The 14806-nt window shown below is 38.5% G+C and overlaps 2 protein-coding genes across 2 annotated transcripts in view; both read left to right on the top strand.

The window, feature by feature from the left end:
- LOC139727798 (uridine phosphorylase 2-like) overlaps positions 1-14806 on the top strand; it is a 119811-nt gene that overhangs the window by 34166 nt on the left and 70839 nt on the right. The gene's annotated exons all lie outside the window — the stretch shown is intronic.
- Positions 7035-9771, top strand: LOC139717090 (splicing factor 3B subunit 1-like). Its single transcript, XM_071628627.1, has 3 exons — positions 7035-7181; positions 7883-8099; positions 9613-9771. The coding sequence occupies exons 2-3, from the start codon at positions 7926-7928 to the stop codon at positions 9769-9771; spliced, it is 333 nt and encodes a 110-aa protein (XP_071484728.1). The 5' UTR covers positions 7035-7181; positions 7883-7925.

The following is a 14806-nucleotide window of genomic DNA, read 5'->3' as shown; positions in this document are numbered from 1 at the left end:
ATTGATGATCATTCTTGGTATCGTTTTTCTTAGAAAATGGCGCATCTAAATAACTGATAACAATTATTGCAGAACTGACCATGGGGGAAACTGGTTAGGCCTTTTTTTTTTTTTTTCTTTTTTTTTTTTGAGCCATGACCCACCCTGTAACATACTCTAATCCCCCTAATGTATATGTTAAGAGTGTAGCCTCTGTACTACTACCAAAGATTCTGCTACTATTACTACTTACTAGTCTACTAGACCTAGTGGTACTACTACTAGTACTAGTTTAACTTGTTAGCGCCGGCCGACGGGCCAGGCCACGGCCGGGACGCTCCCATTCCCCGCTGGCGGCGGCCGGAGTAAGCCACTCACTTTGTGAGCGAGCTGGGTCTGTTCATCTACTACTTACTAGACAAACAGTTACAACTTACAGTGTCAATCATGTAGAATACAGTATATCCTTTCTAACGTTAAACTATGGGGGCATACCACTCTGTATTTCCCAGGCGATCGTTTCCGTGAGGTCTTTTCTCGGACTTGGTGCCATGTTCATACGCTCTTGCACTGGCAGCGGGAGATGCAGCTGGTTCATATCGGTAAGGTGCAGCCCCACGATAACGTTCTGGTTCATCGGCTGCCTCTCCCTCCCCATCTTCCCCTTCAACTTCACGTGCTTCCTCTTCTTCTCCGCTATCGTCAGAGCTGCAGTCTTCATCATCATCATTATCATCAATGTCGAAGTTTACCCATATAGGGGAAGACATTATGCTCGAGGTACCAGGTATTTGTGCAAGCTAACTTAGTGATAATGTACGTGGTACTAATGCGTACATGTCGACAGTCAGTGGGTCGACCGGGAGCGCACATCCCGGGCCCGGGCCTGGCCGGGCTAGCTAAGGTGTACGCACGTGTACCAAGCTAGTAACCTAAGTGCTAGTGCTGAGCGGCGTCTGCTAACTGAGCACAACTCCGTGCTTATAAGTCATCAATCGGTTCAGGGGTGTTGGTCACGTGACATATTTTTTTCGCAAAAGCTGCAACGAGGTCCTCCAAAAATGTGATATTTGGTGGAGTTTCTAGAAGCGATAAAAACCGGAACGACACTGAAAACATATTTACATTGATAATCATGACATATATTTTACATTTCTTTTGCATATCAAAACATTTTGCACGCATTTTATTAGGTCTTTAAGAGGGAGTGAGATTGTGCCTATCAACTTTTGGGTGCACATGCTCAAGGTCAAAGGTCAAGGTCAAATGCTCGAAATTTCACTATTTCCCCCGTATCTGGGTCATTCTTCGCTAAGTGTATATTGCTGTGTCCCACCAATTTAAAGGTTATATGTACAAAAATAAAAGGTCATTTCATTACTCTCTGTTCTGTTCACAATGACTTACATTTATGGAATTAAGATAACATACAAAAAGAGGAATTAATTGTTTATCCTGACCTATTATTTTAATTTTTTGGTATCCGTTACCACTGAAATCCCCATGTCCCTCTATTACTACAAATAAATATCCTTATGTTGCATTTCAAGATGGAAGCATGTTGAAACGTTTTTAAATGCTTTTCTATTTCATTTCGAAGCATACTATTAAATTATTAGCATAAGATATACCAATATCAAATGATTTAAGAAAAAAATGAAATTAATAATTCAAAATTGTGTCCCACCATTTTGCGTCATCTCCGTCACGAACATTTAGGGAGCCATTAACGAAAAATATCGGGTACCCTAAGTATCGATTTTAGTGAGCTACATGACAGTTACATGCTGAAGTTGAAGAACTCACCTAGTTTTTCCCCTATTTTAATCAAGAAAGTTATAATTTTTTTTTTAGATTTGTGACAAAACCCAGGTCGTACCTTTATTCAGCATCATCTCCGAACGCCTAAGATTACATATCAAATCAAATTAACTTATGATTTTGGTGACATAACGGGAGAGAAGATCATACCGTCTACCAGTACACACGGTTCTTACTGCAGGTGAATGGATTTAGGAAGATGATATGAGGCCATTAATTGTTAAAACCCGTCATCTCCATCACGTCATCTCTGCCACGAAAAGTGATGGAGATGACTTTGATGGAGTTTTTTCTTTAGTACAAAATAACAATAAAGTGATATTAAAAATGCATGGTATTAATCATATTGGAAGTCCTTTAACCATTGCTATTTTTTTTTTTTCGTTCAGTTGCATTAAATATCTATCCTTAAATTTGTTTATGCCATATTAGATTACCAAATGTAATCTCCGTCACGTCATCTCCGTCACGTCACATTTTGCATATATTTATTACTGCAGCACTAAAAATTGAAAGTTAGATCCCGTTTACAGTGCGGGGCTGGGCCAAGCCGTGGCCGAGCCCAGCCTCAATTGCGGGGCCAAGCCCCGCAATTTTGTCTGTTTACACCGCCGGGCTTGGCCGCGCTTTTAATTCAAACCTTTCAATATTTCGTCGTAGTGGCGCTCTGCTTGTAAACAAACGCAATTTGGTATAGTCTGGCTTTCAGACTCTTTGCCAGCTGGATTCCATGGCGACAAAGTCGCCGTTCGGGCAAAGGCCTTTGCTGAAGGAAAAATCCTTTGCAGGACAAAACCACCTTAAACTATACTAGTTTTTGACATTGAGGGGGTTATTATCCTGAATAACGAAATAGTACGGGCAGAGGGTTTGGAAGCCAGACTTAAATTGGCCGCACATTTGGCCCAGTTTGCGATTGCACTGAGAAAAGGCGGGGCGCGCGGCCGAGACCATCTCCACAGCGTGGCCAAATGCGCGGCCAATTTTGGCCCCGCATTTGGCCTTTTGCGCGTTTACACTGAAATGAAGGCAGGCTCGGCCACAGCCGAGCCGCGGCCCGAACCTCGCACTGTAAACGGGGTCTTATTTTAAATGAGGAAACACCCCATAAAGATTGCACCCATATTAAATGAAGTCAACGTTCATCGTGATTTTCCCACTTTATGTAAGATTTTCCATTTCTGAGACACTTTTTCTTTCAATAATTTGTAATGCCAAAAATATACACTTAGTGAAGAATGACCCATCTATGCAATGCCTGAAGATATTTTCTTGAAACTTAGTGTATACACACCAGATGTACTACCAAATTGAGATTCTCTGGAAAGAGTTTTGGGTTATGAGGTCAACGGTCAAGTGAAAATGTTAAAATTTCGTTTTTTTCTACATATCTTGGAAATGGTTGAAAGTATCTTCAGGGAACATAGTATATATGCATGTACTGACTGGCAGTGATTATCTAGGGAATTTTGGGTTCATAGTGTCAAAGGTCAGGGGTCAAAGGTCAAGGTCAACTCTTCGAAATCTGACTGTTTTCCTCACATTTGTTGAAAAGTTGGTGTATACATGTATTACCCAATAGAAATTCTCTTTGAAGTTTTTTTTTTTTCAAAACAGGTCAAAGGTCAAAAAGTCAAAGATCAAGTGAAAGTGCTGAACTTTACTTCTTCCTCCATATCTCGGAAGTGGCTCAAGTTATCTTGAAACTTAGTACATATTTATGCATGTTCTATCTGACAGTGATTCTCTTATAAATTTTACGGTCATAGGGTCAAAGGTTATGGGTCAAAGGCTAGGTGAAAATGGTAACAATCTGCTATTCAATACAGATATTGCACTTTTTCTCCATACCTTGAAAATCACTCAATGCATAAACTTATAAATGGGTCACAGTCTAGTAAAAGTCCCAAATCCCCAAATACATACTCTCCCATTCATCCAATTAAACCTAGATCAAGGAAGGTGAACATTCAACACATTTGTGACAAACATGTCATTTTGATATTTTGCCAGTCATGTGAAAACCGCCATCACACATTGTCCACATGTACTATAAGACCTATTAGGAGAATCATGCATTATGGCTGAGGCATGCCAGACGCTATAGCCACATCTCTAGTTTATATTTAGAGCTCTCTTTAAATTGTCAATTGAGTATCTACAGACTTACGTACAGCTTACTGTGTACCAATCAATTTTCTGTACCATTTTTATATCACCGCCCACACATAAGGTATGGTCAGACTGGCAAAAGATTGTGAAGTTTAAGATCGCGATCTTTAAGATCTCAAAGTTTTGCTGGTGTGACAGCAAACTTCCCGCAAAACTTCCCGCGAAGCTTCTTGATCCTGTTTGCGGGCGGTGCCCCCGAAGCGCGAGGCCATTGCCATGTTCAGATGTGTATTGTTACGTCACAATCAGTACCCATCGGACGGTGCACTCTTGCTTGCGCACATACCAATGGCCCAAACTTCGCAATCTTAAACTTTGCGATCTTTTGCCAGTCTGACTGTGCCTATCGTGTGTATGAGGGTATAGAAATAACTCTCAGGTTGGGAAAGCCGGTCAGTCGGTCGGGTGGTCGGGTGGGCGGTCGATCCATTGCAAAATCTTATGGATCAAACTACTCTCTCATTTTTTGAGCAATTGACCCCAAATTTGATATGTGTGACCGATATGAAAGCTAGATGTGCAAGACACCTTTTCCGTTAATATCGCATAATGTGTTGCCATGGCAACGGCCAATTTTCATAATTATTTGTGGATAGAACTACTCTCATATTTTGAGCAATTAACTTCAAATTTGGCATGTGTGACCGCCATCAAAGGAATATGTGCAAGACACCTTTTTGGATAGTATTGCATAATGTGTTGCCATGGATTTTTGTAAAGATTTGCTGTTGCCATGTGTTTCCATGGCAACAGCAAATCTTTAGAAAAATCTTACAAAATCTTGTGGATCCAACTACCCTCATTTTTTGAACAATTAACCCCAAATTTGGCATGTGACTGCTGTCAAAGGAAGATGTGCAAGACACCTTTTTTCATAAGTATTGCATAATGTGTTGCCATGGTAACTGCATATTTTTAAAGATCTTACAAAATGTTGTGGATCAAACAACTCTTTCAGTTTTGTAGCAATTCAGTTGAAATTTGGGATATACGATCAATGTAAAGTAGTTGTGCAAGATGCCTTTTTTGTGTGTAAGTGAATCTCTTGCCATGGCAATACCCAGTTTTTTGTACCAATCATACAAAAATATATGTGGATTGACCTAACTCCCTGAGTTTTTGAGTATTTGACTTGAATTTTGGCACATGTGACCACAACAGTATGCAGACGTGTAGAACACATCTTCTGTAGATGTTGAACAATCCATTGCCATGGTAACAGCATTTATTCACTAAAAAGCATACAAAGATATTGTGGATTCAGCTAACTCCCTCAGTCTTTGAGCATTTACATTCTATATGTAGCTTGAAATTTTGCACACGTGAACGCTAAGGTACGTAGATGTGCGAACTTAATCTTTTGTCATTGTTGAACAATCCATTGCTATGATAGCGACATTTATTCACTAAAAAGCATACAAAATTACTGTGGACTCAGTTAACTCCCTCAGTCTTTGAGCACTTTGCTTGAAATTTGGCAAATGTGATTGCTATAGTACGTACATGTGCAAACTCCAGTTTTTAAGCATCTAGCTTGAAATTTGGCACATGTGACCGCTATAGCACATAGATGTGCAATTTTTTTCTTTCGTCATTGTTTAAAAAGTGTTCCCATGGTAACAGCATTTTTTTTTACTATAAAGCATACAAAAAAGTATGGATTCAACTTAATCCCTCAGTCTTTGAGCATTTAGCTTTGGATTTAGCACATGTGACCGCTATAGTACATAGATACATGTGCACACTCAATCTTTCCTCATTGTTGAAGAATGCATTGCCATTGTAACAGCATATTTTGAATGAAAATCATACAAAAATACTATGGATTCAGTTAACTTCCCAGTCTTTGAGCGTTTGGCTTGAAATTTAGCACATTTGAAAGTTATAGTACATAGATGTGCAATCTTCCATCATTGTTGAACAATATGTTCCCATGGTAACAGCATTTTTTTGAATGAAAATCATACAATAATACTGCATTGATTCAGTTAACTCCCCCGGTCTGATTATTTGGCTTGAAATTTGGCATGTGTGACTGCTGTAGTACAAAAATGTGCAAACTTAATCTTTTGTCATTGTTGAACAATGTGTTGCCATGGTAACAGTCTATTTTGAATGAAAATCATACAAAATTTGAATATAGCTTTTTAACTCAGTTTTTGAGCATTTGGCTTCAAATTTGGCACATGATACCACTATATTACCCAGATGAGCAAAATTTATCTTTTTTCGTTGTTGAAAAATGTGTTGCCATGGTAACAGCATATTTTGAATGAAAGATATGGCAAGCGAAAGGGGAATATATTCATCATTTGTATTTATATTCATCTTTGAGGAAATATATTCATCTCTGAAGAAATATATTCATCTTTTGAAATTGTTTACATTCATCTCTGAAGAAATATATTCATCTTTTGAATGTAGTCTATTCATCTTCAACACATATATTTATCTTCTAATAACGTTTGTCATTCTAAGATATCCATCTTTTCTATATGTTCGTCTTTGAATTTATTCATCATTGTTTATGTTCATCTTATCACTATATTCATCTTTTTTATTTATTCATCTTTCTAATGTATTCATCTATGGAATATATTCATCTTTTCAATATTTTTGTCTTCTAATTCATTTATCTTTTCAATATTTATTTCTATTTATATTCATCTTTTTCATTTATTCATCTTTTCATGATTATATTCATCTTTTAATTTTATTCATCTTTTTCTCATATTCATCTTTTTTATTTATCTTTTCAATTTATTCATCTTTTAAATTATATTCCTCTTTTTTCATTACATGTCTTTTTGTTCGCCTGTTTAAAATGGCACAAGATGGCGCTTGTATCTATGCGACTCCAGAGCCCTTGATCTATGCGACTCCAGAGCCCTTGATCTGTGCGACTCTGTGCGACTCTTATTCATGCATTTATTCCACCTCAGGTTTGTTCGTCTTTCAAATACGTTCATCTCTCAAAAATCATTCGTCTTTGACAACATATATTCATCTTCTCCAATGGGCACGAGATGGCGCTGCTTTCTGCTCTACTACTACTAGCTAGATACTAGTATACGGTACCCAATACACCAAGGCTGCGCCATCACCAGGACCAAGGGCAAGGGCTCTGCTCTGCTCGAGGGAACTGAGCTCACTCGCTCGAGCTACTACCTTGCCTTAACCAAAGGAAGTGCACGGAGATCAGTCAAGTGGTAAGCCGAAGAAATACAGTGTACGTCTAATCTGTTTATTTAGATTCGAGGGTTTTCATTTAAAATACTGACCATAGACTTAGATCTTCACCGACTAGTAGTAGTACTAAGAGTCTAACAGTTACAGTAACCATACTTACAGTTAGGCTCAGTCCCATGTATGACATTTTTTGTGGCTTCTTGTTGAATAGGGTTTTTAACACCCTTTAGCCTTAAAAGACCTCAGCACACCTAACTTTAGACAGAAATAACCGTCAGTTTCTGGGGAAAAATTACGGCCTTATCGTGAAATCTGTCACCTCTCTTCCCGTGGGTTTACTGCGGCGTTCGGGCTGCGTCGTGGCCCGGAGAAAAAGCTGGGTGTCAAACTGTTCCCATCTCTCCTGCGACTAATTTTGCTGTAATATACAAATTAATTTCTATGAAGCTAGTTTAGATACTTATAAAGTAGGTACTTATATTTCCAATTTGTTTACTATGCAAATCTATGACAGGAAAGGTAGAAATCCAGTTTTTCCACCAAAGAAAATTAAAAATGCATTTTCAACCCTCGAATAATTCAGCGTTGTTTACAAGGTAGACATGTCTGAAATAAAATACTGCAGCAGTGAATCGAGAGATGTGATATGTGATGTTATACGCAAAAAAAAAAATAAAAAAATAAAAAGATCTTATCCATGAAATTCCTCTCCATCAATCAGGGATCTGGTTCACCGTCAGACGGCGTGTGCAGCCATCAAGCACATGGCGCTGGGTGTGTTTGGCTTCGGCTGCGAGGACGCCCTGATCCACATGCTGAACTTTGTGTGGCCCAACGTGTTTGAGACGTCTCCCCACGTCATCCAGGCTGTCATGGAGGCCATCGAAGGCCTGAGGGTCGGGGTGGGCTCCATCAAGATGTTGCAGTACACTCTACAGGTGAGCTCATTCATTCCCAGTCTGTAGGTTCTCTTCCCCTCCTGTGTAGCGCTGTTGAAATGTCCTACCAGAAAATCTTAGAATGTTTTGGGATGATGTATGACTTCCGCCATACCTCTGTTGACACGTGGCAATGTGTACTGTTAGACGTAATCCCTTCACATGGGGTTAACAAAAAGCCATTGTCAATTTTAAACTCACATTTAGGTGTATAAGTTTAAGCAGGCTTGATTGATTTTTGCTCAATCTGTATCTACCACCACCATTCTGCTCCCTTAGCCCCAGCTGTAAAGTAGGTCAAAATAAGATAAAACAGATGAAAAGTGACAGTCCTAAGATTGCCTCAATTTTAGGATTGAGAGTGATGTTAGGTAAATGAACAATTACAAGAATAAATAAGTAGTGAAATACAAGACAACAGGAATTTGTGCAATTATGGATATCCCCAAATTCTCGTATTATATGTGTTCTATGAAAAAAGTGTTCTAGATGATAGGTTTTTATGCCTCTGCCACGAAGTGTCGCCGGAGGCATTGTTTTCGGGTTGTCCTTCCGTCCTTAATCAATTTTGTGGACAGCATATCTAAAAAACTGTTAGAGGTATCCGAATGAAACTTGGCATGCACAGGCTCAAGGTGAAAGGTCAAAAGGTCAAGGTCAAATGCTCAAAATTTCACTATTTCCCCTATGTATATCTATGCAATGCCTGGAGGTATTGTCTTGAAACTTGGTGTATACATGAACTACCAAATAAAGATTCCCCAGAGAAGGCTTTGGGTCATGAGGTCAAAGGTCAAGGGTCAAAGGTCAAGCGAACATGTTAACATTTCACTTTTTTTCCATATCTCAAATATTTCAAGGTATTTCTGGAATTTAGTATATATGCATGTACTGACTGGCAGTCATCATGTAGGGAATTTAGGGGTCATGGGTCAAAGGTCAGGGGGTGAAAGGTCAAGGTCAACTCAATAAAATGTCATTATTTCTCTCTTATCTGTGCAATGCCTACAGGATATTTTCTTGAAACTTAGTGTATGCATATATTACCCTATACAGATTCTCTTGGAGGTTTCTTGCCCAAGGGTCAAAAGGTCAAAGGTCAAGTGAAAGTGCCAAATTTCACTTCTTCTTTAAACTTATAAAAGGGTCAAAAGTTGGGTACAAATCCTCAAATCCCCAAATACTTGCACTCTTAGACAGTATAGCCATTCATCCAAATAAACCTAGTTCAAGGATAGTGAACACACAAAGCATTTGTGACAAAGCTGTCATTTTAATATTTTGCCAGTTATGTGAAGCTGTCATCACACATTGTCAAGACATTGTGCTATAGACCTATTCGGAGAGCCATGCATTATGGTGGAGGCATACCAGTGGCCATAGCGACATTTCTAGTTGATAAATTGTAGTCAGTGTTCCAGGTTCCATGTATTGATGATATGATAACCTCTTGCATGTCACATGATCATATGTTTTGAAAATGTTTTTGTACATTGTGTCCCCCCAACTCTAGGGTCTATTCCAACCAGCCCGTAAGGTTCGTGACACATACTGGAGAATCTACAACACACTGTACATTGGGGCACAGGACTCACTGCTTGCTGGATTCCCCAGGGTGCCCAATGATGAGAAGAACCAGTATCTGCGCTATGAGTTGGATTACGTACTGTGATGGCACCGTGCACCGCATAACAATACATCGCACTCAATAAACTCATGGGCAAATACTCCAAAGACATTCAGTGCATTGTGCAGAACGGCAATAGTGGATTTGAGGATTCGGGGGGGGGGGGGGGGGAGGGCCAGGTCTGAGCTGCTCATCTCAAGAAGGTGGTATCCAGGTTTTATCAGATCTTGTCTTCATGTTCTTGCGAGAATCCAACCCACAAACCTGACACTTCATGACTCATTTGATTCCCATGCAAACTTGAGTTTAACCTGATCTGTGCACTCACACTCAGTGGGTGGCAGATTGTGTCTTGAACCTTGTACGATGTGATATTGTGTCGGTTCTGTGACTTTGGTGGAAATAGACACATGAGCACATTTTGTGAGAAGCCTTGTTCTATAGTAAACATAATACTCTCGATTTGTGGGCTTTAGATGGCAGTGTATACAAAGACAATCTCTATCTTTTCTTATCATGATGCAGCAAGGTCAAGCGTTTGCTTTACCTGTAACATGACATTGATTTCCAAATCACCCTCGTTTTACATCTGCTTTCATTAGAGTCTCCTATATGTAAATAATTGACATCCAAACTCCTTAGGTCTTTGCTGTTGAATATCATGAATTTTCATCTTCACAAGTTGATAATGTGTTGTACTACTTTAAAGCAAGAAGTGTAACATAACGTGTTATGGTATTGAACATGTATGGTATGAAGAGGATATGATGAGTGAAACAGCCTGTATGGTAGACCCACTGTAGTACAAGTCTGGCTGCAGAAAAGGCAATACCACACAGATATTACCGATACAAGATTCTTTGTCTGATGGTACAAAAAAAAATATAACCTTCCTTTGACAAAAGATGGGGAAAGTGGCATACCTCTCTGCTCTGATTACTCTGGTTACGCCCTGAGAACAGTGGCATCTTGTCAAGTCACAGAGGACCCAAAACCTGATGGTCTGCAGAGAATTTTCACTCAACTAAAAAATTTGCAGGAGAATGTGCTGTGTTTAATGAGCCTGGGGTCTGTTTCATTAAAGCCTTATGAGGTTTTTTTTTTTGCTCATAAGACATAATTTATGACATACTTCATGAAATGGATTTGAAAGTCTCAAATAGCTACATAATAAGTGACTTAGGCCATTCTGTGATTTATGCAAAGACTCTTATGTGAATGACTTCATGAATCGGACCCCTGGAGCCGTAGCCATCCTATTTTAAGACTGTGAAACTGACAGCTAATGATTGCAATAGCTTCCACTCGTCTCATATACTAGATTTCATGAATTGAAATGGCATTTTTACATTTTGAAGCATATGTTCTCAGTAACCAGGATCATTACATCAATATTTTTTATAGAAGTACCAGGTATTAAAAAAAGAAAATCTGCAAACTCACTGTTCATGTCATCATGTGTGAGGATTGAGAACATTTCAGATATGTAAGAAATTTCCTTTTACTGCTTTTTACTTTTGTATGACGACATTGTGACCTATTATTTTATGTACCTCATTTCTTGTTACCTGAAATGTATTTGATGGGGTTATTACACCTGTGTGAATGTATCCAAAGCCAGTGAGTACTCACACGTAATGTTGGGATGTTTTCTTTTCTAGTCAAGGAACAATAAACCCATGTGTTGCTGATGTCAATTAATGATGAAGATTGTGTGTATAAGATTTTATACTATGAGAACCGACAGGATTGTGATAGCATTGACAGTGTACTACAGGTATTGCTCGTGTTTCCAGTATTGCGGAGAGATTTCTTGTTATAAAAAAAATAGAATGACCAATTTCAACAACATTGCATTGCAGAAAGGGTTGATTTTGTGTCAAGGTTCTCACTTCACATTGTAATCACAGTGAACAAGATTGAAACCTTTTTTTTTTTAAAGAATATTGTAGGCATTTATTTTTCATCCAAACATTTTTGATTTACATAAAGATCTACTGTTAATGTCAAAGAAGAAATAAATTTAGCTGTGGAGAGAATAACATGTACAAGTTTTTATAGTGATCACCTTCAATATTTGTGACAAAGCTACTTGAAAGATACATCTTTGTCTTCAAAATACTGTGAAAAGAAAGATCGCTAGACTTTTTTTTCAAACCACTTCTCTTTGAAATAACCGCAAAATGTGACTTCAATTATCCAAACTCAGAGCCCCACCACACGCTGTGTGACGTGCAACACTTGTGTACAGCGACAGGGGTGTGTGTAGTTTATACATTGTAATGCTAAACCCAAAGTTCTGGTCACACCAGTTTAACATAATATGGGAAATATCTATTCCATTTGGGGTGGGGGAAGGGGAAGAAGGAGGGTGGGGTAGAGATTCAAAATACTAGTTCAGAGTGTAATCATTAAGTTTACATATTCTCACAAAACTGATAAGATACATGGATGTACAGCTGTACATTATCTCAGTTGTCTACACAGAGTGCTAGGAACAAAGTGGGTGAGGGAAGCAGGTCATATCGATTCATGCTGCAGTACTGTAAAAGGTTGGGTTAAATGCATATCGACCAGGAGGGATACTTTGTACCAGGTAATTGACTTCCATGAAAAATGAGTACATAATAAAAATTAATGTACATGTGTCGCTAGTGCGATGGGGAAAATCTGGTCTTGTTCAGCTTTTAACTTGGGTGCATACTTACCTTGGACAAAATTCTCTGAGAGTAAATGCTTCCACTTTTTCTTTGTCATTTTCTTTCTAACAGTGGGAAAGTTTATGCAGTAAAGGAAAATCATACTTAAAATCTTCATTTTATCCTGCATCTTCCTAATACACAAGAAGCATACATATGAATAAGTAAATCTGTACATTCAATTAACATGTTCAAAGTAACAACTTTTTTTTTTTCAAATCGACAACAATCTGACACATCTACTAGTAACCCAAACCTAACATTTTGCTGAAGATGCTGAAGGCTGCCAATTGAGAAATCATGGCAACAAGGAGATAAAGGGAACCAAAACTTTTAAAAAGACTATCTTGGAAGACTATTTGCCAACTTATAATGGCATGGGATGATGTCAAACTGCTGCCATGCATTTCTCTGTGAGACAATGAACTAGGTGTGGACACTGACAGCCAGCCCATATGAATATTAAATCTTCGACACCAAGATGACCTATTGAAGTATGTCTTGCCATCATTCTTTGTACATGTGGTTTGTCAAAATGGCAAGGAAAGGACAATAAATCAATGTTTTCTCTCTCCAAACTCCCTTCTCCCACAGGTGGAACAAGTACTGCTGCAAACATAAAATGACATCCTAATAAGTCTCACACATTTACAAATTTATTGTGATATTTCATATGGGACCAAACTACTTGAAATACCTTGATCACGAACAAACAATTCAAAATACCATTCAAGTATACAGTAAGGCAAACTCCAACCTCTTCTTAGAAACAGGGGGTACATCAGAGGAATGTGAAACAAAAGTAACAAAGAGGGTATCCTGTGTATATCATATCACGATGAATGGAAAATTGTAATTGGTATTGTACAGAAAGGTACGAGAGTGATGTAAGCTCAGCTGTGATGTAGAGAGATGATACTTAGTCTTCAGAACGGGATAGACCAAACACATTCGCAAACTTTCTTGTCATACAATATCACTGGTCTAGCTGTCCTTTTTTCACATCATGACACAGTGCAAAATGTACACACAACTTCAGGCCTGATGTGGTTGTACCCATATAAAGTCCATTGATCACAGTATATGATACACAAGTTGTATAAGCCATAAAGCACACCTGATGTGATCGGCTACATATATGGGTCATGCAGTGGAATAGGCATCGCAGTGTACTTCATGCATTTGAAAGCTAATCTGTAGAAAGCTAAACATTTCCCAAAGCCTTTTTAGAAGTACAGAATTGTGTACACAGATCAAAGATGCACGACTTAGAAATCTCACATATGTACAGTGCTTCTCACACAAACACAGAAAATTGATTAGCTTAAAGTTAGCATTAATATAGAAAATAAAAGTAATAATTACTAACCTAAACTTCTATTGAATGAGTTGAAATCTGAACATAGTGATCAACCAGCCAAACTATTGATCAACCAACATAAATAATTTGGGAAATATATCATAATATGTCCAATCCATTTGCACAATGGGAGAAGCTGCGTTCCTGGCACGGTAGACTAGATATTAACTCGGGCCACACATGCGACACAGAAAATGACACAATACTGCCAAAAAATTTTGTAGGTACAACACTAGTTTGTCTGGTACTGACCAGTTCAATGTCAAAGCAAACACTATCACCATAGAGTGACCCACTGTCCACTAAACACTTGGATCAGCTGGTCATTGGACCTGACACAAAAGTGACATGCTTTGCCAAGTTCTCTTTTGAGCATGGTAGTGAATCTACAGAATTAACACTATATTGTCTACCATCACATGCCTTCTCTCTTTCTCCCCCTCCCTCCCCCCCCCCCACTCTAAATCCAAACAAACAAAAATGTAAACCTAGTGAAGCACAGCTCATGCCAATCAAGACTAAAGATAAAGTGAAGTGGCTCCAATGTTTTTGCCGGTATGCCACTTTCCCCATCTTTTGTCAGAGGAAGGTTATTTTTTTTTTTTTGTACCATCAGACAAAGTATCTTGTATCGGTAATATCTGTGTGGCATTGCCTTTCCTGCAGCCAGACTTGTACTACAGTGGGTCTACCATACAGGCCTTTTCACTCATCATATCCTCTTCATACCATACATGTTCAATACCATAACATCTTATGTTACACTCCTTGCTTTAGAGTACTACAACACATTATCAACTTGTGAAGATGAAAATTCACGATATTCAACAGCAAAGACCTAAGGAGTTTTGATGTCAATTATTTACATATAGGAGACTCTAATGAAAGCAGATGTAAAACGAGGGTGATTTGGAAATCAATGTCATGTTACAGGTAAAGCAAACGCTTGACCTTGCTGCATCATGATAAGAAAAGATAGAGATTGTCTTTGTATACACTGCCATCTGAAGCCCATAAATCG

Source organism: Diadema antillarum, unplaced genomic scaffold (assembly GCF_040938485.1).
Source record: "Diadema antillarum isolate AM-2024a unplaced genomic scaffold, OU_Dant_1.0 scf00000001, whole genome shotgun sequence".
In the NCBI taxonomy this organism is placed as follows: domain Eukaryota; kingdom Metazoa; phylum Echinodermata; class Echinoidea; order Diadematoida; family Diadematidae; genus Diadema; species Diadema antillarum.
Note: the sequence above shows the minus strand (reverse complement) of the source record. Positions and strands in the feature narration are given on the sequence as shown.

Bases quoted from the DNA above. Each gene is read 5' to 3' on its own strand.
- LOC139717090 (XM_071628627.1), top strand. From the start codon at position 7,926: ATGGCGCTGGGTGTGTTTGGCTTCGGCTGCGAGGACGCCCTGATCCAC. The intron at 8,100-9,612 runs GTGAGCTCATTC...CCCCAACTCTAG, and splicing joins TGTTGCAGTACACTCTACAG to GGTCTATTCCAACCAGCCCG.